This window comes from Cyprinodon variegatus, unplaced genomic scaffold (assembly GCF_000732505.1).
Source record: "Cyprinodon variegatus isolate N-32 unplaced genomic scaffold, C_variegatus-1.0 Scaffold1105, whole genome shotgun sequence".
Taxonomy (NCBI): Eukaryota; Metazoa; Chordata; class Actinopteri; order Cyprinodontiformes; family Cyprinodontidae; genus Cyprinodon; species Cyprinodon variegatus.
Genome location: NW_015151558.1, coordinates 98,132 through 121,440, shown reverse-complemented (window position 1 = coordinate 121,440; position 23,309 = coordinate 98,132). Strand labels below are relative to the sequence as shown.

The 23,309-nt window shown below is 38.2% G+C and overlaps 1 protein-coding gene across 1 annotated transcript in view; it reads left to right on the top strand.

The window, feature by feature from the left end:
* Positions 1-23,309, top strand: part of dars (aspartyl-tRNA synthetase) — a 53,166-nt gene that overhangs the window by 19,435 nt on the left and 10,422 nt on the right. Inside the window, exons 6-10 of the mRNA XM_015400452.1 lie at positions 1,264-1,366; positions 8,163-8,265; positions 8,832-8,912; positions 14,850-14,909; positions 19,318-19,429. Of these exons, the coding sequence (XP_015255938.1) occupies positions 1,264-1,366; positions 8,163-8,265; positions 8,832-8,912; positions 14,850-14,909; positions 19,318-19,429 (459 nt within the window). The remainder of the gene's footprint in view (positions 1-1,263; positions 1,367-8,162; positions 8,266-8,831; positions 8,913-14,849; positions 14,910-19,317; positions 19,430-23,309) is intronic.

Sequence of the window (23,309 nt, the reverse complement as noted above, 5' to 3'; positions counted from 1 at the left end):
TGAAATATTTAACAGAAAATGTGCTATCAATTCATTTGCACCTTTTACAGTGAAAAGCCTTTATTGGCATTATGGCAGTGAAACCTGCTGGTGTAACACCTATTTGTTTTTGCACAAAGAAACATATTAAAAGAATAAAACTCTTATTTAACACATTTTTTGAACCACCTCATTGGGGTTTAATTCTACAAATTGCACAGATAACCTCAAAGACTGACTTATAATGTCATGCCAATTTACAACTTTATTCAAATAAACATGAACTAAAATATTAAAAGACATATGAAAGTAAAAGGCACCATTTATATCCTAATTGGATCAATAGAAATTGGTTGAAATGTTTTTGAAAAGATGTTTATGGAGAACCTTTTTTTTATGGTGCTTTAAATAAAACTCTGATTTAGAAGCCAAACCCTATTTTACATGAGGGTGTGAACAAGTTTCAAGAAGTGTGAATAAAAGTCTCAGAATTTGAATAAAAGTTTTGCTTACAATGCTCCCCTTTTCCCACTCTCTCCTTGTGAAACAGTTTGACAGTCTGGGGGTGTTTTCTAATATCATTCTCAGACTAGCTTATCACTGCCAGCAGGTAGATCAGATAACTCAGTTCCAGCAGTTTTGGCAGCCGTGAGGTTTTTTTGAATTTGAATACAATGAACAGCCTGAGCTTTGCCTGCCTGTTGCACCTCTCAATAAAACAACTCACCTTTCTTCTGCTAGGGTAAAACTCCAACTACAAACAAACCAATGATTGTATTTTTGCTGTTTCCTTTCAAGATAACTTCCAGGGTCAAGAGTGGCTTCCTATCCACTCGGGTTTTCATTCTCCATGCTCGCTGTAGGATGTCCTTGTGAACAGAACAACATCCTGATTCAGTGTGGGATGAGGTTTATTTGTTGGTGGGATTTTAGCATTGCTGCCATCCCCACCATCCACCTCTTTCTCTCAGTTAGTGCACATCAAAGAGTCTGGGTGGTCCACCTATCTGCTGACCTGAGTCTTTGTTAGCTGGCTTGTTTACACTCTTCCTAGGTGTGCGTGTTTAAATCGAAGGTAGCAATCACACTTTCCCCACTAAGTGCTCTTTAAACACAATGCTTTGTTCACAAATGTTTGACCCTCTGCAGCTGTGTGGTGCAGTGTTTTCTTTCATTGAGCAAACCAACTCTGTGTCCATCTTAGTTTTTTTTTTTTTTTTTTTGGTTGTGTGTGTCTGATAAGTATGGTCAGCCTGTATCACCTATTGTTGCTTTGCTTTGCAGGGAAGCAATGCTTCTTGGTCTTGCGTCAACAGCAGTTCAACGTGCAAGCACTGGTCGCAGTGGGAGATCGTGCCAGCAAGCAGATGGTCAAGTTTGCTGCAAAGTGAGTACCGCCACTGTTTTTCCTGTCGGAGTCGGTGCAGACAATGGTGGGAAAATCCTGGGCCCTAATCGTCCGCTCGTCCATTTTCACACATTCTAAACCACGAGAGGAGGGTGGGGGGGTGGGCCAATCAATCATTTTTCACATGACAGCTGTAGCTGGCTTTTAACAGGGTTCGAATACAACACAGTTTTTAATGGAGAGCTTCCTGTTAAGATGGCAGATACTGCGGTGTGGATCAGAAAAGGAGCCACACTTAAGTGCAAAACATCATTAGTCATTTTAACAGCTAAATTGTTGCCCATTACGGCTAGTCTATGAATGAAAGCAATTTAGGGAGGATAGAGGAAGGGATACAATAATGCAGCCTCAGGCTCATATTAGAGGTTCACATGGGAGCTTAATTATGGACTAACTCTAATGGGAGCTTAAATTTACATAGAAAAATGCTGTATGATGAAATTTATGCACATATGCTGTAATGCGCACTGATTTCACAACAAGCATTTGTTTTACACCCAGTATTTAGAGAATATAACATGTGAGACCTTAATTATAATATGCCACGTAAACGACTTCTCTGGATGTTACTAAATTAGTCCGATGGTAACACCCACAGCTGTAATCAACCACATGAAAAAGGCAGTTAATACTCAGCTTAGGCAATTCAGATATTGCCCTAACAAACACCGTTTGAGATGTGGACATAACCCAGGGCTCAAGAAGGCCTCTCCAGCTTTGTATGCTGTGTCCATATTCACAGGAAGCGATACAAAGAGTTGAAAGTGAATAACCTGACTAAAGGCCATTAGCCAGACAGTACAAACAGAGGAATGCCAGGCCTGTTTAAAGAACATGTCAGGCTCTGAACTGTTTCAGACAGTTACCTCATAAGCTCAGCAGGTTCTGACATCTTCATTCTGATCTGAGCCTGTCTTCCTTTTGGTCTCTGATTTTTAAATGAGTGAAATGATGTCTGAGGATATCATGATACCATAATTGAATTAACTGCGTGTTCAAACTATGATTCCATCAACATGCTCCGTTTTCTCAATGTAGACTCTGTGGCTAATAAAAGGATTAACTGTGATTATTCAAGTATTAAAATAAACTAATTTAGTAATTAACTTGGTGTTATCTGGACTGAACAAACACTAAAAACGAACAACTCTCAGCATGAATTAGGCAGAAACAGTCAGAAATATATACTGTATAGTAAACCTTGAAAACCCCTGTTCTGTCACTCTATACATAAGTGGTGTGTCCGTGCTTTAGCCAATTATTAGTAATTAAAAATGTGCAAGAAATGTTTTACATTTTACAAAAGTTAAACATTTTACTACGTTTATTAATATATTTAGAGTATCTCTTTTTATCTTAAATAATCAAAGAAAAGAATATCTAGATTGTTCAATTGCATATTAATCAGTAGCCACAGCCCTACTATGCGATAATGATAACAGAGCATTGCTCTATAAACATCTGCAAAAGACAATTAAGGCTTACATAAAGCTCAGTTTAAACAGAAAGAAGCACTTATTGACAAATCAAAAAAATTTATTAACAGTGGCTAGTATGCTTTTTTTTTTATCTCAAAGCACGAATGCTAAATTTACTAATGAATTGGGAAATGTATGCATCTGTCATACCAGTACAAGAAAAAGGAAAAAAAGCTAATATGGGTTGAGGTATTGCTCTACCATTAGTTTATATGAGAGAGCAGGTAACTAAGAACAAAGCAAATTCTACATTATCATATATATATAACAATCTTTATGTTGTTTCTTTACATTAACATTCAAAACTTTTTTCTGTGAGTATGATATGAGTATGCACCATAAATGTCACAGCATACAGACCTCTGATTAAATTGTGTGTTATAAAAACACGAGACTCGGATAAATAATTTCACAACTTTGTGCACCTTTATTTTGACACATTACTTTTATCTTGTTAAAGTTTCAATCAGTCGTCTTAGAAAGATAAAGTAAAACATTGAAAAGGCCTGGCTGTAAAGCTACACACAAACTAATATAAGGATTTCTTTTTTTAGGCATCTTTTAAATCCTGTCTAAGAATTAGTCATTATAAAGACATTATTCTATTTTCCTCATAAAACTTAAAACTTTTGAATTAATCTCTGGCCTACAACCCTCCGTACATCATCAAAAAAATTTTTTTTTAATGTAAGACTTTAGATAATCAATGCAAAAACTTGAATCTTTGCAGAATAACACTTTTTGTTTTACATTTTCTTACTGTTTTGCTAGAGAATGAATCTGTCTTCGGCCTTCCTGCAATAATCTGAGGGTTTGGGATCATGCTCGTTGTTTTAACAGTTTCTATGTTCATCTACTTTGACAAAGAAGTTCAAATAATTCAGTAAATGCATCTTACTGTGTGCTGCTTTTCAGCAAGCAGAGATATTAACAGTTAAGCAAAATACCCGTATTTGTTGAAAATAATTTTATGTCAAATGAAAAAAATCAAAAAAGTAAGAAGACAAAGTGTCAATTTTGCACCAATACTTACTCAATTATTCTTTCCCTCATTTGGCTGCTCAAATGCATCTGTCATGATTTTCAAATTCATGTTTTGTAATTAAGACTTAAGGATTCTCTTTATATTGCTTCTTTTCACTATGTTGAGATCCTTTGTTTGAGATTGGGATGAGCCTAATGATGTTCAGACTGAAGTGTTGGCAATGTTACAGACTCCAAATGGGTTTACAGTTCCTCCTGAGAAGAACCTCTCTGCTCTGCACTGAGCCACACTGTAGGACTAGTGACTCGGCAAAATAGTTTGACATTTACCAGGGATTGCCCTTCATCATGAAGCTGGTCTTCTTGTTGTTGATTGTGTTTAATCATAGAAACTAATCTCTGAAGAGACTAGAAGTCCTAAGGGATCAACTCTCTTTCTCTTCTGGCTGTAAAAGTAATTAATCTTTTAGCATAAAACATAACAATTTCTCTAACCCTATCTTTTGTGATTTTACTGACACAAACAAATACGTGTAAGAAAATGTAGTATAATATTATATAATAATAATTGAACTTTATTGGTCTCACAGTGGGTAAATTTACCTCTGCATTTATCCGTTCCCTTAGGGGAGCAGTGGGCTGCCATTGTGTGGCGCCCGGGGAGTGTGGGGTTAAAGGTCTTGCTCAGGAACCCAAAGTGGAGGCTGTGGGGATCAAAATGGGTACTTGCAACCTCCTCAGAGCACATGCGCACTGCTCTAACTATTGGGCCAACACTCCCCTATGAGATTAAGTATGAGATAAAGCCCAGGTTGCAGGCTTAAAAATACTTTAAGCAAGTTAATGACAGTAAGGGTTGGTTATGGCAGACATCTAAAAGATAACTAAAGATAAATTACAGAAAACGTATGAAAGTTAAGCAGTCCCCCTTTTGAAGTCGAAAAGCCTATTTTTTTCTAAGCACGTATTTAGATGTTTTTATGCAACTTTGTTTTTATATATGTCATGGTTCCTCAATCTAGTTCTGTAATGTTTGTGGTACAACGGTTGGCTTGCGTTGCAAAACTTTGCACCTAGCAACAGAGCAAGTGAAAGTGATGACGCTGTTGTCAAAACATATATTTTTTTTTTTTTACACAACAACCAGAGTTTCTGCTTCTCAAAACACAACTGGTGGGTTTCTACCCCACATCTAGTTTCACACTCTGTGGTGTGATGATTGACACGCCGAGTAGGAAGGCGGATTACAGGGAAATCCTCTCATAATCATAGCGGGGGCAAAGGTAGCATCATAATGGAAAGTCGCCTTTCATTTATCCCATGTCCAAGACGCCCCCTCCTCACACACAGTTTAATTAAGATCTCATAAAGCTGGGGAACTTTTACTCTGCCGCAGAGCAGAAGACCTGAATGTCAAGTCCCCAATATCGCTGACTTTCTTTTATGGCAAAAATCCACTCTAACCTAAACAACCTTTTGTTGAGCACCTTTATGAAATAAAATAAATGTATAAATGAAAAACTAAGGTTTGTTACTATGTCACATATCTAACATTTAGAGACTGTATGTCCGTCCATCATTTAATCTGAAATGCATGCAAATATAAATCATCCAATTATTAGACCCTTCTCTCTCTATTCATCCATAAGGTCCCCACCTCAAATAAGTTATTTTGCTCTTCCACTTATCTATCTGTTAATCATGTTTGAATGTAAATGCAGTTTTCAATTAATTATTTCCTTTAACATTGTGAAGCTCTAGTTTGAACCTTCTTAAGATCCAATTGTGCAAAATGCAAATTCTTGCAATTTTTTGACTGGTCTTAAGATTTTGATCAGGATTGAATCTACTGATTCAAGACATGTTCAAGGACGTTTCAGGGAAAAGAGGGAAAGCTTGACTTCCCTCCATTTTGTTCTCAAGACATTCCCCGGCAAAGAAATATGCATTTTCCCTCCAATAAATTCAGGGTTTATACTGGGAAATGTGCCTTAGCTGAAGCTTACCAAAGAGATCTTGGTCAGATGTGTGAACCACCCTGACTCTCTTTGATTTGGAAAAGCAGGAGCTACCTTCTAAGCTTTGTCCTTCACTCTAACTCTTAGGGTTTGCTATGCAGAAGAAATCATTTGAACTTCCTGTATTCGTGATATGGTTATTAATGCAATGCCCGGTGTCTCCTGACCATTGGTAAGGGTGTTAAAATGCAGGCAGAGCTTCACTTGTAGGCTTTTTTAAAAAAAAAACCATGATAAAAATTGAAATCCAGTTGAGGCAAAGCCTAACCTCCGACTATCGGGGACCAGACCCCTCTGTGTCCTGTCAAAAATATCGAATTAAATTTATTTTCATTAGAATTTTAAAAAGCGATTGGAGACAACCCAGAAGTATTTAACCCATGTCTTGTTCAGTTTTGGAGCAGGGAGCTGGATCTCACCACCTTGTGTTTTCTTGGCTCATTTCCTCAAGTCCATCTCCCCTTTCCGATTTATGTCATCTCTCTGCCATTTTGTCAAATTCCTGTCAGTTTCATGCCGTTTATCCCCAGTGTCTTAGGGAGCAAGCTGAGATGGTCATTAATGTGGTGGATTTATTTATTTTGATGATCTCGACCTGAATGGGGAGGACTAAGGTAGCAGCTGTTGCGGGGCTGAGTGGACAGCAGTGCCCCAGTGTTGAGTCCCCTATTACTGCTTTTTAATGAGGAGGAGTGACGGATTGCAGCAGGCCTCCCATCTGGCCCGGCGCAGTTTGGCAAGTGGGGGTGTTGCTCTTTTCTAACACGGTACACTGAGTTTCCACCAGCTTGAATTTAGTGACCGTTCATTGTTATTGAAAGGAACAAAGACTAAAGGATAAAAATAAAAAAGACAGCCCGCCTTCATATTTACTTTCATTTTAATGTATGTGTTTGACATGATTACAAAAGGAAACAAAACCAAAGGGGGGGGGGGGGGTTTCTATAGCTGTGGCCCACGGCCTAAAAAAGTTACTCAATATCCATCCCTTATGTTTTAGTTTTGATTTATCCTAATTCTTAACCATTTGCTTTTGTTTTACAAAAGAGAAACTCCACTATTATATCTACATTTAATTAGCATAGATTCTAATTACTATTACTATTACTAATATGTTAATTTAATGCAATATATGGATAAGTTTATGGAAAATAACATGAGTACATTGCTGTTCAGTTCTTGTAAGTGCAGCCGCCGTCTGTTGTAGAAAGTTCCAGTGCAACTCTGACGACCAGTTAAAGTTAGATATGCCAATCAGAATTAGGCAATATAAGCTCTTCCTTTTAACTTCTGGGAAATTTATAAAAAAATTTATGTCATTTTTGTAGTATCTGTGCTTAAGTTAGTTTCTATAATAAGTGCTGGTTATTTTAAATGGGGTAAATTGTAATTTGTTCAAGTATTATCTCTTTTGAGTAAATCAGTAGGGAATTAGGAGAATGTGCATCTAGGAGGGTTAATCAAAGAATAATCAAAGAGTTCATATATTTTCGTATTTCAGTTTAAAAAATTTCACATGTATTGTGTGTGTGAATTACAAATAAATTATTTTTTAGGTTTTTAACTTTGCTCATGTTATTATGTTTCACAGCTTAAGTAAACCCAATTTCTGGCCAATTATAATAAATACCAATAATCATTGGTGCTGTATTTGCATTTAATATTTGACTGGGTGCTTTTACATTGAGACATCCATTAGTGTGAAAGGAGAAGGCCCAGTCTGCTTTCAGTTTCTTGAAGCTTATCTGCATTGTTGGCTCAGCTGTCCCTCATCTTCTCCTTGACAGTAGCTCAAAGATTTTCTGTTCAGTTAAAATCAGTCCAGTTTAATGGCCAATATAGCAGAGCTACAATAGTGATTAAATAAGGTGTTGGTACTTCTGTCAGTGTGCCAGATTCCAAGTGCCACTGTTAAATACAATTGTCCACATTTAAAATGTTTTAAAAAGAAAATGGACCAAACAACCTTAGAAAATCTGTTTTTTCCCTCAAGAGTGGAAATTGCACATTTTGTTGCTGCCTGTTAATAGGAGCAAGGGGGAAAAAGACTAGTGTTTTTGGCATCTCAAACACCCCTTCACTTTTCAGCAAATGTCATAGCAGCAGTTGTATTCTTAGGAATGACTGGGGGAAAAAAAGAAGAAAAATCTCACCAAGTCAAAAAATCACTCACCCATACTCTCTCCTCCTTCCTTCACATGTGAAGTCACAGGTCAGAGTTTAACAGGAATGTGGCTTTGACGCAAGCAGAAAAGTCTGGTTTCTAAAGTGCAGTTTGTTGCTTTCACTCTGCAGCATCACAAAGGAAAGCATCGTGGACGTGGAGGCCGTGGTGAGGAAAGTGGAGCAGAAGATCGAGAGCTGTTCTCAGCAGGACGTTGAGCTCCACATCGAGAGGGTTAGCTCACCTGCACTGCATTTTCATGCACCTTTGGTGCCCTTCCAATTCAAATGAAAACACAAAGTTGTAGTTTTTTCCCTTCATGACAGCATAAAAGCATCCAGGCTCTTAGGCATTTACAGTTTGTTATTCAGGCAGATACACAGCTCCCCTCACAGGAACTATGCAGCTGTCCTTTGAGTATATAAAACATATTCAGGAAAGTTCCCTTAACATTTAACTGTGTTAAAACTCTTAAAAATTCTGGGTTAAGCATCTATGCAAGACGGGCTAGAAAAATCATTCTTTAAGCTAGGAGGCAAAGTGTTAAGATTCGACATTTTTTCACAAAATGTCTGAAAATATGAGGGAACAACAAACATGCATGTTTGTCAGCTGAGGAAAGCTTTTCTCAAAGGCAGGGGGGGTGGGGGGTTACTTCTTATCCGCTTTCACTTTGACATAGTGTGAGTCTGTAGGTCAGGTGCTTTCCATTTTCTGAATGCCTAATGTAAACATTTCAGCTTTGTTTCTCACATTTTATTGTACTGAGCTATGTTTGGTTGCGTTTGTTTTCTCCTCAGATTTTTGTCATCAGCCAGGCAGAGCCTCGTCTGCCCCTGCAGCTGGAGGACGCCGTTAGGCCGGATGGAGAGGGGGAGGAGGTGAGGGAGGCTTTAGCTGTATTGCAAACAAAAATGGCCAATAATTTAGTATCTTAGTCTCCAGATGTGTAGAGACCAACTGCAAAAAACTGAAATCCATCCAAAAGGTAGGAGAGGGAGGATGAAAGTCATGCTTTTTAGATCATGAGAAAAGTTTGGAAAATCATGCATCTTTTTTTCTATACTTAGTCGTTTTTGATTGTAAAAAAACAAAACAAAAAAAAACAGCAATTTAGATTACCTTGATAATTAGTTTCATTTTATCAAATGCTGTTTTTCAGAACCGTCACTCAGTGTTTGGTAATTCATCTGGATTCTGATTAAAACAGTCAAACTGTGATGCTGAGAGTCATGAAATAAAAAAAAACATTCCTTTCCCCAGTCACAGCCAACAGGTAATTACAGATTTTCAGACATTGAAGTTGTTGCTCAGAGCAAAAACACTCATCTAAATGTTGATCTATCATTATGATCCATCAGCTGCTCTGGTCTTTTTGTATAGAAAGCTGCAGCTTATCCCTGCTGATGTTGAGCAAAAGGTAATTGACACCTGGAATATGTCATCTTTTATATCCAGCATCAAATTACAGACGACAAATTTGTTGGTTGAGTTGTGTTAAAAGCCTTAAATAGATGAATGAATTATTTCTTTATTGCTGTGATCGACCAGTTAAGATAATTAAAACCTATAATTTAACAATATTGACTGGGGGGAAAAAAGTCTTTTTAAATGGAAACAACCTGCACCGCAATTTCTAGACACCACGTGTTTATAAATTTGTGCTACCTGATTTGATAAATGGAAACCGCTTATTTCTTTTTGTCTTTTCCTTTAGCTTTGCGTAATCTTTGTGGCTCATCCTGGGTCACTTGATACAATCTCTCTTTTGAGCCCAGCCCCAGATTCTATATTAGTTTTAGTTCTTGTGGCAGAGGTGATCATGAAAGGTTGAATTGCATCACAATGCCGTCTACTTCCCACAAGGTTGCCATGTTCTGTGGAAAAGAAACACACCACAGATTCTCTACTGTATTTATAAATGGGCTTAAAATGCTTTAAATGAATTCATCCTTTGTTCCAAACCATCCACTATGGGTGTTTTTTTTTTTTTTTGCCAAAAAGTTTCTTTTTGTTAATCGTGTGACCAAAGAACATTATTTCACCATAAGTCTCTGTTGAGTTTAGGAACCTTTACTTATTAAATATATGACAGAAAGTATTACTGATGGTCTGCTTTGAAGATTAGACAGTGAGCCATTTTCCATTTCTCATTTACAAATTATGAATATCTATACACATCTGAGTAAGTTGAATGACACATTCTCCCATCTTTTGCATTTTAAAGTGCAAAATGGGCATCTGTGAAGTCATTTTTCTACCCCAGGAAATGCCCCACAAAGTCATCACTGTTTGGAAGTTCTTGGTCATCAAACTGATCAACCTAAAAAATTAAAGCAAGAAAGGAGGGTGAAGTTGCTTTTATTTCACTAGAATTGGTGAGAATATTATAGATGGTACCTCTGATCTTTTTTTGTTTTTTTCTCCTCAACATGATTTTCTCCACACACAATTCTGGCAAACCATCTGGCACCTCCAGAGGGTTAAACAGTGCTTCGCTAACACTGTTTTCAGTGGGAGTGGGGATCTGCTGACCTTAAAAGAGGAAATTGTTGGACATTGGAAGGAATACTTTTAGGATGGTGGAAGAATAGGCCGGGTCCTTGGGGCTGGATTCCTTCACCACTCAGTCTGAAGTCACTGGGATGGGATAAAAACTCCTCTGTGGCAAGACTTTGTAGGGTGACGAGATCTGCCCCAAGTGCCTTATAGCCCTGGATGTTGTCCTGCTGTGTAGGCTTACACACCTCTTCGGCATTGTGTGGAGGTTCGGGATAATGCCTCTGGATTGGCAGACTGGGGTGCCAGTACACAACAAAGGGGACCAGAAGGTCTGTTCCAACTAATGGGGACCACATTTCTCAGCCTCCCTGGTAAGGCCTATGCCAGGATGCTGGAGAGCCCAGCTGATGTTCGAACCTTAAACTTCAGAAGGAGCGTTGGGGTTTTCATCCTGGCCATGAAAACCTTGATCAGCTATACACCGTCTGCAGGGTTCTCAAGGATTCATGGGAGTTTTCCCAAGCGGTCTACATGTGTTTTGTGGACCTTGAGAAATAATTTGACCGGGTGCCTCGTTGTGCCCTGAGGGGGGCACTTCAGAAATATGTAGTTGGGGGGCCCTTTGCTGGGGTTCTTCCTGTGTCTGTAGAAGCGAAGCAGGAGTTTAGTCTGCATTGCGGGCATTAGGTTAGACCGGTTAGCAGTGCCTATTTGGACTGCCCTCTGTCACAGGTCCTATTCATAACCTTTATGGACGGAATTTCCAGGCGCACCTGGAGGGGTTCTGGTTTGGGGACCGGCAGATCTTGTCTCTGCTTTTTGCAGATGATTTGGTTCTGTTGTGTATCTCCTTCCAAGACCTACAGCAAGCACCTAGGGGGTTAGCAGCTTAGTGAAAAGTGGACATGATGAGGATCAGCCCCTCCAGGTCTGAGCTCATGGTCCTTAATCTGAAAAAGGTGTCTTGTCCCCTTCAGGTTGTAGAGAGTTCCTGTCTCAATTGGAGCAGTTTAAGTATCTCAGGGTCCTGTGATACAAGTGAGGGGAGAATGGAGCAGGAGATTGATAGATGTATCGGGGCGGCTGATGCTATACTACAGATGCTGCACTGGTCTGCCCTGGTGAAGAGAGAGCTGAGCAAAAAAGACAAAGCTCTTGATTTCCTTTTCGATTTATGTTTCTACCCTAACCTATGGTCATGAAATCTGGTCATGACTGAAAGAACAACATACCAGATATAAGCAGCTGTAATAAGCTTTTTCTGCAAAGAGAATAGGGTAAGGAGCTATGTCATTTTGGAGAAGCTCAGAATAGAGCCGTTTCTCCTCCATGATGCGAGGAGTCAGTTAAGCTCGCCTGGACATCTTTTTGGGATGCTTACCTGGACACCTCCCTTGGGAGGTTTTCAAGGCATGTCCCATTAGGATGCGGCTTAGGGGAGGACCCAGGAGGGACTACGCCTCTCAGCTGGTCTGGGAGCGCCACAGATTTCCCCAGAGAACCATTCTTAACAATCAGATATGAGAGCAACTGACTCATTTATTATTCACCAAAGAGTCGCATAAACTTAAAACAAAAGTGGATAGAAGCAAAGTGTTTCTATGAATAATCGTATATAGGAGACTTTAGATAAAGGCCACTATGTTCAGATATTAATATTTTGGCTGATATCGGGGCCACTTCTACATCAGTATTAGATCAGGACATCATTTCCTAGCAGTAACCAGACAAACATCAGCTTCTATGACCACCTTCTTAGTCCTCCTCATCTTCATCAGCTCTTGCGTTTTCCGCGTTATCAATTTCAACGCACTCTCTTTCAAACTGAAAAGGTGATGTTAGTGAAGTTTTGGCTGGAAACAAGCCCTGCTGGACCTAGCGTACGTCATTTACCCACAATACATTGCAACATAAACATCATGGCAAAATCCGTGGGATTATGCTTTATTTAAATCTATTTAAAGGAAAAATCTTTCTCAAATAGTCTGTTGTCACAACTAACCATGGATCCCTTGAATGCTTTTTAACAGACCTTGACCATGGTTGGCTGTACACAGGATGTGCTTCATTGCTGTGAACACCCCTGTTTTTATCAACCAGCTAAATTCAACGTTTGCAGGGAGAGTTCAGGTGTTCTCTATTGGGATTCAACGTGTCAGTCAAACACATGTCGTCCCCAGAGACACGGGCCAGAGCAGCTCCGACTGTCTGCCTATCTAACAGTTTGTCCCTCTGCATGGGGCTGTTTGAGGCAGGAAATAGCAACACGGGCTATTAAGTCATGCCCCAGAGGAGCGCGACATGACCCTGGAAGCAGCAGTTCCTCCTGTGATGAAACATTTACTTTTTCATTTGTTTTTTGTTTTTAATTTCCCTCTTTCCCTAAAACGGTTCCCTTTTGTCTCGCACTGCAGATGTGTTTGGAGCTGATCGTTTCTTTTCTGTTTAGACTGCATATGATCTTATTTCCTATGAAGAGCTCAGTGTGTGGATTATAATGATGTGAAAATATTAGCACATCCCTCTAATTCGGTTGTTGATATAGAACTGTTCAGACACACATACGCATCTGATCTAATTTTATCTCTACAAAACGATGTAGACTTTGACTGCATATTTTTGTTGTAATAATCAAGCAGAAAATGTAGACAAAAATGTTTTCTATTAACCAAGTTGGTGATCTCCTTATAGATAGTGCTGTTAGCTATCTTCAGTGCTTATTAAAGCCATCTACCAGAAAACCATGCAAAAAAGTTTGCTGCAGTCTTTATTATCAGATGTAAGATGTTTGAGGAGTATCTCACATGATCATAATGTTTTACGTGACCCCGTAAGATGTCGCAGGAGACCACCTGTCTTTGGTAGATTTACGGGTATGCGTTTTCTCCATTATCAGGTCAGTGTCCATTTCTGCTTCATCTTGATGTTCTTTATGTTTTCTTCAATGCTGTAGAATTCATAGAGGGTTCTGTAATGGTGAGCAGTCTAGGCCCTGTTTTTGCAGAGCTGAAACAAACCCGGATACTTCAAGTTTTATGCTTAACTGTGAGTTATGGGATTATTTTTCCAAAATGATTGCTCATTTGTCCCAATAATTCATTGCTGGACTCTGTTTAAAATCCTTTATTCCAGAATATTATTCATTCCCCCTTTCTGTATTTCATGGAGAGCAGAGGCTTTCTCCTTCACCGTGTCCCATAGAAGTTAAAAATGTTTCACTCTCTCTCTGATTCATAGGTCCGGTAATTAGATTTGAGATTTTGTTAAAGTATCTTATTCCACCTTTCAGTCTGTTGCTTTTGCATGCTAAAAATGCTTGGTGGGAATCCATGGCAATGTTGTTTTGATTGTCTTTAACGTATAGACTCTTTTATGTAAGCTAGAGTAGCTGATGTCACCTTCTTGGAGATAAATCCCTTATCACAGTCTACTAACACTACTAACCTTTTTTAGGAGGTTCCAGACAGATGTTTCCTTTTTATCTTGGTTTTCCACAGACCGGAACACAGTGAGATGAATGTCTGGCGCTAAAACAGGGCAAACGGTCCAAAAAAGGTTGACTTATGATGATTTAATACCTCTGACGAGATATATTTGTTTGAATTTTAATTTGGAATACATTTTAAGCTTGTTACCTTATTTATTTCCCAGTTTAAAACCTTAAAAGGGATTTTTTTTCTCACCACCCTTAAGTTTTTTTTGTTGTGTTCATTGTATTGTTGTTGAAGTAATATGCTTTGAGTACAAGAAATTGGGAAAAAAGTTAGAATAATGACTTTATATCTACACCACATAAGTTGTATTTTTTCTTCACTTGACAGTACAAATGAAAACTTACATCTAGTAATTCATGATTAATTAAACACGATGATATGTTGCTGGTGTTTATTGCTCCTTTTTTTATTTTTTTATTTTTTGCTATAAGCTTATATAAGGATTCTTGGTTGCTGTTTTCTGTCCACTCAACATTCCATTCATAGGCCAACTCTGGAAATGGCAAGCTTCTTTAGCACACAGCTTTAGTGACGTAACAAACCCTGACAGTTTACATTTAGTGATATGAGTCTTATTAAAATTACTCTGATAAAGTAATTGTTCCATTTAATTAAGCATCTACAGTTTTTAAAGCCCTGAAGGTACTGAAGATATGAGACACTCCTTATGTTCCCTTTGAGATTTAAACAGGCTGTAAAATATTTACACATCACTGAATACAAACACCCCTGTGTAAAGAACAGGAGCAGAGATTTCACCTCTGTTGAATATTTCATAACTTGGATGTTTGGTTGTGATGTTGTAATGTTTTTCCCCCTCAGGAAGGAAGAGCCACTGTTAACCAGGACACCAGACTGGACAACAGAGTGATTGATCTAAGGGTAAGATGCTACTAGGAATTTTTCAAGGTATCGTTTCGTCGATACAATGTTGAAAGTGACTCTTGGTAAAGAAAAATGAAAGCGCACGAGTTACATGCCTACTAGGAGATGGCATGCAGTTTCATTTACAGGGAAATATTCCAGCTACTCGATTTAAAACGAATCTTTTACATTCCATCGTCTGAATCTGGAAACATGTAGGTTAAGCTTAGACCGCCATAGTGGTAAAGGGTGGTGTTTTACATCAAACAGGTAGCAAACTACCCACTAATATCCAAACGTCTGCGCAAACCTCCGCACCTCAGAAGTGAAAACATTCATCTGTGATTTTAAACACTGCTATGCGTAGGAGATGTGCTACATCTATATGAGCAGCGTTAAACACACAGCCGCCAAGCCTCTCATTGTTTTGATATGTATGGGTGATACGGCTGGCAGGAAGGCAGCAACACCACAGCACAGAGCCACGCTGCTGTAAAGCTTCACAACAACACCTGCCTCTGTAACACTCGGAGCTCACAGACGAGGGTCTGTCACCACTTGTACACATAAGAGGCCAGTAAAGCTATAAAGTGGTTCCCACTCTGCTAGACAAACACTCGACGAGGGAACAATATAGCTCCTCTAAGAATAGTTTAGACGCTATGAAACTTCTCTCATGTGATACTTTAACATCAGGTGCTTCTCATGCTAATAAACAGACGGTTTACTTGCGTTAGCTCGGTTAGTGGAATAAGCTTATGCCTAAAAACTGTTAAAAGTTGGTTTAAACTAAAAGATGTATACATAAATGTACAAATATTTTAGCTTGACTTGAATTTAGGCACATTTTCAAAATGTGTTGTCAGTGGTTGCACTTCCCTTCTGTTTCCACTGCATCTACCAACGTAAAAACCTTTCACATGTTTAAAAAAAATCACAGCAGAAAAGAGGTAAGTAGGAAGGTGTGACTTTCACTATTACCCTTAACTTTGACGGTGGAGATGTAGACACTAATCATTTTGGATGTTTCAAACAGGAAGTTTTATTCTGAACTCTTTTGTTAATGTTTTCTGTTAACGTTAAACATTACATATTCTGGCTATAAACTATCCGCAGAGAAAGAAAAGGTGAATCCTTTTCAGCATTTATATTGGAGGTAAAAGAACAAAGTACCTCAAACCCCTCTGAATGTCGATCATTAACATATTTTATATGCTTTAAAATATGTGCAGTCAGTGTCATGCTGGCATCCTCTTTTTAAACATCTGTTGTTGTTTTTTTGTTGAAGTTTGGAAACATTTCAATGCCAACTGCTGCGTAAAATCTGAGGTCGAGGATGTTGAATATCACCCTACATTCCTGAGCAGAGTTAACATCACATTTAACTTTGGAAAAAATGAAAGCAAAGAAAACACTTACACTTGTTTATAGTTACACATTAGAAAATGAAACGGACTGACAATACATTTGATATAGGATAGAGACTGAATGGATTTTGATTATAGTTTTATTAGTGACAATTAGGACTTTATTTTTGTGAGGTCAGCATTTTTCCTCTCATCCCTACTACACAGCAAATCAACTCTCTAAAAAAGCAGATGTTATTTTGTTGAATACCATTTGCGGTAGTGCAAACAGTCATGACCTGAGAGGGCCTGAAGGTTCAGGGTAGGAAAAAAATGGAAATGAATTTTATTTTTATTCAAACTACAGCACAACAATTGTAGAGTAAAAAAAATTAATTAATAAACCTGATCTGCTCTCTGTGGTGGACCCTAACGGCTGGGTTAGGTACTGCAGGCAATATATTCAAATTAATTGTACAGTAGCAGCAGAAACTGTTAGTCTCTACAAAATTAGGCCATTTTAATGATAGGACAGATTTTAAATGATTATATAATCAACATGATAACATTCATTGTTGTAAAGCAGAGAAATCCAAAAAATTTTAAATCAATTGAGTTAATATAATGACCTCTTATAACTGAAGTAAATAAAACATGTGAACGATTGAATCCAAGTCAATGAGTAGATGCAATCAACTGGTTTTCCTTAGATGGAAAACTTTAAATCAATTTGATTGTATGATCTGGTGAACTGTAAAGTGCCTTCAGATGAGGTGTTGTGATTTGGCGCTATGTAAATAAACTGAATTGAATTGAACATTCATGATATAAGAAACCCCTAGTTGGTTGGGTAAACTGGGTACCAAGTTAACATTGTCCTTATGGTTAAAACAAAAACTTGAAAATAATAAAACATGTTTTTTTTTAACCAGTTTAACAAAGAGAATATTATGATGATCAGAAAATCTCCAAAACTGCAGCTTTTCAAGGTGATAACAGTCTGCAGGGGTCGGGATCTCTGAAAAGCAAAAACCGGATTGAATTGGAAGCGAGGTCATTCAAGGACAAGGCCCATTGATGCATTTAGGCTACAATGTGTCAGCTGAGCTATTGTGGCACACACTGCTGAGGAAGTTGGTTCTGTTAGGTGTCCAAATACACTGCAGCAGTTTGTTGCACACTGGGGTGCTTGGTCCATGACCTATTAAGGTGTCCATCATCGCGGTAATATTGTAATGCATTATTGGTACAGAAATTAGAGGCAAAGGTTGAGTCATTTTTACATTTTCCAGTCATTCAGATGTTATCAACTTGTGCCTGCCTCTCTGTTTCATAAGCAGGGCTGTCTGATGGTTTGAGAGTTGCATCATCATTTTCTATGGAAAGAATCATTTTAAACATTGATGATTACACTGGCCTGCTTTTGGTTCATCAGCCCTATATACAATAGGAGGTAAGCTATCCGGCCTGCATACAATCGCACACATTTTTTCATTTTACAAAGTTGTATCTTTAGGACAATATCATAATGCCCTCCTGAAACTGTCTCGGCTTTATTGAGCAAGTTTCACCAAATGTATTGGCAGAGAGAACGTTTATGCACAATATTTAACATAAACAATCAGCAAATATATACCACATCGCAAACAGGTCTTTATGATAATGTGATTTAATAAAAAAAAGAAAAAATCATGAATTTGTAATAATTTCTGCACTAATACTTTCTATTGGTTCAGGTTTTTTTGTATTTATATTGCAGCAGTCCTAACATCAGATCATATCTGATTTGCACATTTTATTGTTGAATCTTTTGCAATTTTCTGGAGTTTATTTTATAATCTCTGGAAAATATTTCACATTTCAAGTTAAAAGCAGAACATCACTGGCTAAACTGTAGACATTTTTTCTTCAATTAAATCCCAGTAATTGACAATAGATCTAATATTTTTCATACTTTTTTCTCTTTGTTTAGAATTATAAGTGTAAAAATTCCCAGAAGATGACTTCTATCCCCTTGCTAGACTGAAATGCAGCGTGCAACCTGGGATTGAAACCCTACTCAAGCAGAAATCGAGATTCTGGACTTTGAAACCAGTTTGTGGTATCTCATCACCACAGCTGGGTTTCTAACTGGTAGAGTGTACCTCAGGTGTATCTAGTGTCTAAGTAACCGCAGCATCAAAAGAACTCATTGCCAAGTTTTCCTACTTCTCCCCGATCACATCTACTCCCTTCAGACGGTGTAAACAGGAAGCGCTTTCGAAGGTTTCGAACGTAGCCTCATTCAGACGGCATTTGTCGTTCGTTTTCACAGGCTGAACGAAGCGCTCAGCACAAAGGATGACGCACAGCAGTAATGAGTCATGGGGGCTCTGGGTTGCAGCTTTGCAAAGGTGTTTGTAGAAGTCTCAGGAAAGTTTTATATCATTTTCACTTCTTCATTTTACCAATTGTTCTGGTTGCAGCTTCAGATTTCAGTCAGACATCCCTGAAGCATTCCCTGGTAGAGAAGCAAGTTGGCAAATATTTGCATGCTATCTCTTTCTCCCTTTGAGTCAAAATTAGGTCATGAGGTCTATTCGGTTGCGGCCCCTCAGTAGGGGGATGTAGGGATGAAACAGGGCAGTACCAGTTTCTTAATGAAATGTAATAACTGTAGTCCTGGGCCAGTAAACGGGAGATGTTTGTGGCCTTCTAAGATGAGTCAAAACATTTAAGGGAGTGCACCTTTAACGTTTCTGTCTGCTCTTTTTACGTGACTGTTACACATTTGGTTTTGGGGTTTAATTTTAACTGTAATCAGCCCTGCCTTGCTATCAGCGTTTACATTGGTAATGATAGGTTTGGGTTCCCGGAGCTCCTGCAGGGCTCTCATGCCGGCCTCGCCCTTGCCAACAAATAAATGTTTCAACCTTTTCTCAGACAGGAGGTGCAAAACGAAGAAAAACTGGCAGTCTTGTTTTTGCACATCTGTTATGATTGGGTAATGAGTCCAATGAATCACTCCATGTGTGGTAACGCTGCTCTGCTTGTGGCTCAATGTTTTATACGTGTGTATGTGTGTGTGTTTCCTCCCAAAGACGACCACCAGCCAGGCCATCTTCCGGCTGCAGTCAGGAGTCTGTCAGCTCTTCAGAGACACGCTCACCAAAAAGGGTTTTGTGGAGATCCAGACCCCCAAAATAATATCTGGTAAAACAGTTTTCTTATCTTCCCCCAGTTATATTTTTTTATAGCTATCTGAGCGGAGGCACCCTTGTTTTCATCCTACCACCTGCAGGTGGGCCTGTGACTCATGGTGTGAAAGTTGCAAAGCACGCTTCCTCTACTGGACAACAAATTTAGCTTAAAAAAAAAACAAAACATAAAGTTTATCAAAAAAAACAGCTTTCCAAACAGCAAAAGCATCTGAAAAAAAACCCAAATGTTAATTATTTTAAACTAAGATTTAGCTTTTTTGCTTTGACTGAAACAGCAAATTGTTTTTGGACAGGGAAACTTTCTAAAGAAAACTCCTTTAACTTTTCTTTACAGCAAAACAAAAAGGAGAAACCTGAAATTCCTCTCCATTATTCAGAAAGCAGATGTTTTTGGGCTTTTCACTGAATTGTTTTATTCCCTACCCCATTTTTTTTTCTTGTTTTTACAGTCTAAAACAAAAAGAGACTACATTTTAGTAGAAATATGAACCAAAGCTGCTTAAATCTTAGATATCAAAACTATAGCCTTTAGAAAAATTCACAACGGTGAACACCGAGGAACACAAAAGATATGTCAGGGATCGAGTTGTAGAGGAGTTTAAGGCTGCGAAAAAATTGATTGGCTCCTGATCTGAAAATAGAGCAATGTTCAGATGAGCAGCCAAAAAGGCCAATGGTAGCTCCAGAGGACTTACAAAAATCCATGGCTTAGATGGGAGAATGTGGCCTCTGTGTTTCCATGCACTCTTTCGCTCAGCTGTTACACATTTCTGTTTTGAGAGTTCATTTTTAACAGCGATCTGCCCTGCTTGGCTCTCAGCAGTCGCCAGAGCAATCCACTCTAACAAAGCCAAAAAGATAAAGCAAGCATGTGGAAGAAGGTGCTTGGCTAGATGAGGCCAAAATGATTGAATGCAAGTACAGAGAAATACTGGAGGGGAACAATTTGAGGGGCTACTGAAGGCCAGATACTGAAAAACAGGAATCCTAAACCTACAGGCAAAGCTGGAGGGTAATGAGGTTAATTAGTGTTATTAATCAGTTAGAAAAAATCTAAGTTAATCCATTTACAAGATGAATTTTAAAGCATCCAACCTCATTCATTGATATTTTTCATGCATTTCTTTTTAAGTTTAACAAAAAGACTTTTATTTCATAATATAATGCAAAAAAAGAGAAGCACTTCCTGAGCTTTTCCTAAAATTAGTTTGGTCTCTCCTGTTTGCATTTCCTCAGCATAAAGCTCCTAAATTCTAATAAACATTTCAACTTGGGCTAAAGCTAATAAAACCTGAGGTAGAGGCAGCTACAATGATGTATGAAAAAAACCCAAAACGTGTTCCATAACAGGGCAGTGTCTCTACCTAAATGCTCACGTGGTTTTCAAATTTGAAATTAACTGCTTTGCGCCTACTTCTTCTTTTTGTTCTGTGAAAGCCAATCGTCGTTTCTTCACACGATTTAAAAACTGCCGCCTTTTACTTTTGGCGGCATCTGTCAAAAAACATGGTGTGCTATCTGCCAAACCGCATCTTCCTGCCTGGCTACACCCATCACACACGCAGTGTACAGTTTGTGCTGTATGAGAAACCCCCCCACCCTATTTTCTCTTTCTGCGGCGCGACAATAACAGATAGTGCCCTTGATGACGACTGTGAGGAACAGAGAGCTGCAGATGTGTTTTGCATGGCTTGCTGTTATGTAATCTTTAATGTTACAGTTTTGAACAAAAATACTCATATAGTGCAGGTTAGAAATGATTTTGTACTGTTATGGCAGATTATGATATTTTTAAATACTGAGTAATACAGTGATTTTTTTTTTGTGTGGCTACTTTCTCTTTTAAAAGTGATCCTGAAGTGTTTTTGTTTTTTTTGTTTTTTATATTAGCTGCTTTTTTTTCCATTCCCCACCGTTGTGCATGACCAAGAAGTCATGCCTTTCCTTACATGACTTTAGGAATTCCCTTTTTTTTGAGCTAAAATATGTTTTTTTTTTGTGCAATTTTATGCTTTAACTCAACCTAAAAATGTTGAAGCACTTAATTTTTTTCTTTTTATATCTTGTAAAGTGCTTATACTTACATTAGGCCAGTTTATGACTAATATGTTTGTGTTTTATTCTGATTTCCTTGTAGTTAATCTTGATATTGGTGTCGGATCATCTTTTTAATGCCGTTCGTCTTTGATAGACTTGGAGGTGGGAATATTTCAAGGCCTCTGAGTTACTATCTTCCATTGTTGTTGAAGGGTTAATATTCCATCACATCTTCCTTTCATTTTATACCTGGAAACAACAGAATCGGGAAAATGAGTTTACAGATTCACAAATTAGCAGCTTATCTTTAATAGTCTTTGAAGGAAATTCAACATTTCCATCCAAAATCCATCGTCTGATCAAAGGGGCAGATGCATCTCGGCATAATTAGCTACTATAATCTGCTTTTTGTTCAACGTTGAGTTAAAATGGTTTCCATTTGAGCGAAGATGAATTAATGGAAACCTTTTTTAGTTGGTGCTCAGTAGTTCAACAGAACCAGTAATCGTTCCAACACTTTGGGGAAATATTAAGCCGCTTTATTCTGACATAAACTGAAGGTAGTTGCCACCAAATGGCCTTGAGAACCAGGCTGTTACCATAAAACGCGTGGCTTTGTATTTAATATTGGTATGAAATGATCACATTTACATTTCATAATCTTTGCCAATGCTTTGAAGATGCCAAATAGCTAATTTAAAAGGCCAACTGATAATTTTTGCCCACATGAACACTGGTCCATCCCTTGAGTTCCAGAGCCTTTTTATGACTTTATGATTTATTTATTAGTACTAAGTGGACAGCCAACAGTGTAACCCAGAAATCAGACTTTTTCATATTCAAATTTGTGTTGTTGTTGAGCGTTAGTTAAAACCTGTGTGAAAGTGTGAAAGTGGCTTGTATTTTTTTTTTTCATGTGGGCTCGTTCAAACCAGAAGAGCCCACAATAGCACGCTCACCACAAAGCACGGTTTTGGTCCCCCTTCTATTGACATCAATCGTGGAAGGGCGCCAACTTTAGCCCGCCTTGCTATCACCACTTCCTTCTCTGTTCCACCGACAATCAAGGACTCGGTTAAAGGTAGTCAGAAAGCATTGCTGCTTGCGTAACTAAAACCATGGCTAACTGCCGATGTTGCTTAGGTTACATCCTCATGAACATGTATATACATGCGATATTTTCAAACGTTAAGAAACCTCCAAATTAGATGTGGTTATTTTTAAATAGGACAAAACATGAAAACAATTTCAAAAGTATAGTTTATGGGGAAAAAACGGGTTATGACTCCATTCAATCTCCTTCCATGAACCATTTTATTTATAAAACAGAACAGAATTGGTCAATATTTCAGACCAATCACTTCTATGTTATCCTGCCAATATGTTTTATTTTCTTTCAGTCAGGCTTTGTGTCGTATCAGCTTTGTCAATATCTTTTTTAACATAACATCTGTGATGTTGTAGGCAGAAAAAAGCTCTTCAGAATTAATAGTATTTCCCCTCAGTGCTTCTCGAAGCCTTGGAAAGGCTCCAAACTCTGACATTTTTGGAGATAAATCACACATTTACCAAGACCACTAAAAGCCTTTATCATGACAGTAAGATAAAATTATCATTATCAGATTGGTTGCCTGAGACTCAGAAAAGGATGAAAGTAAACCTGTATTTTTCTCTGCTAGTTTAGAAACCATAGTTAATTCAATTCTGACTTTAGAGATTTTAAACTTTTGTTTTCCCTGACTTTACCTAAATATAATTTACTTTGATTCTGAGACCTTAAAGCTACAGTGTGTAATAATTAGCGACATCTAACGTCCAGACTGCAGACCGCAGCA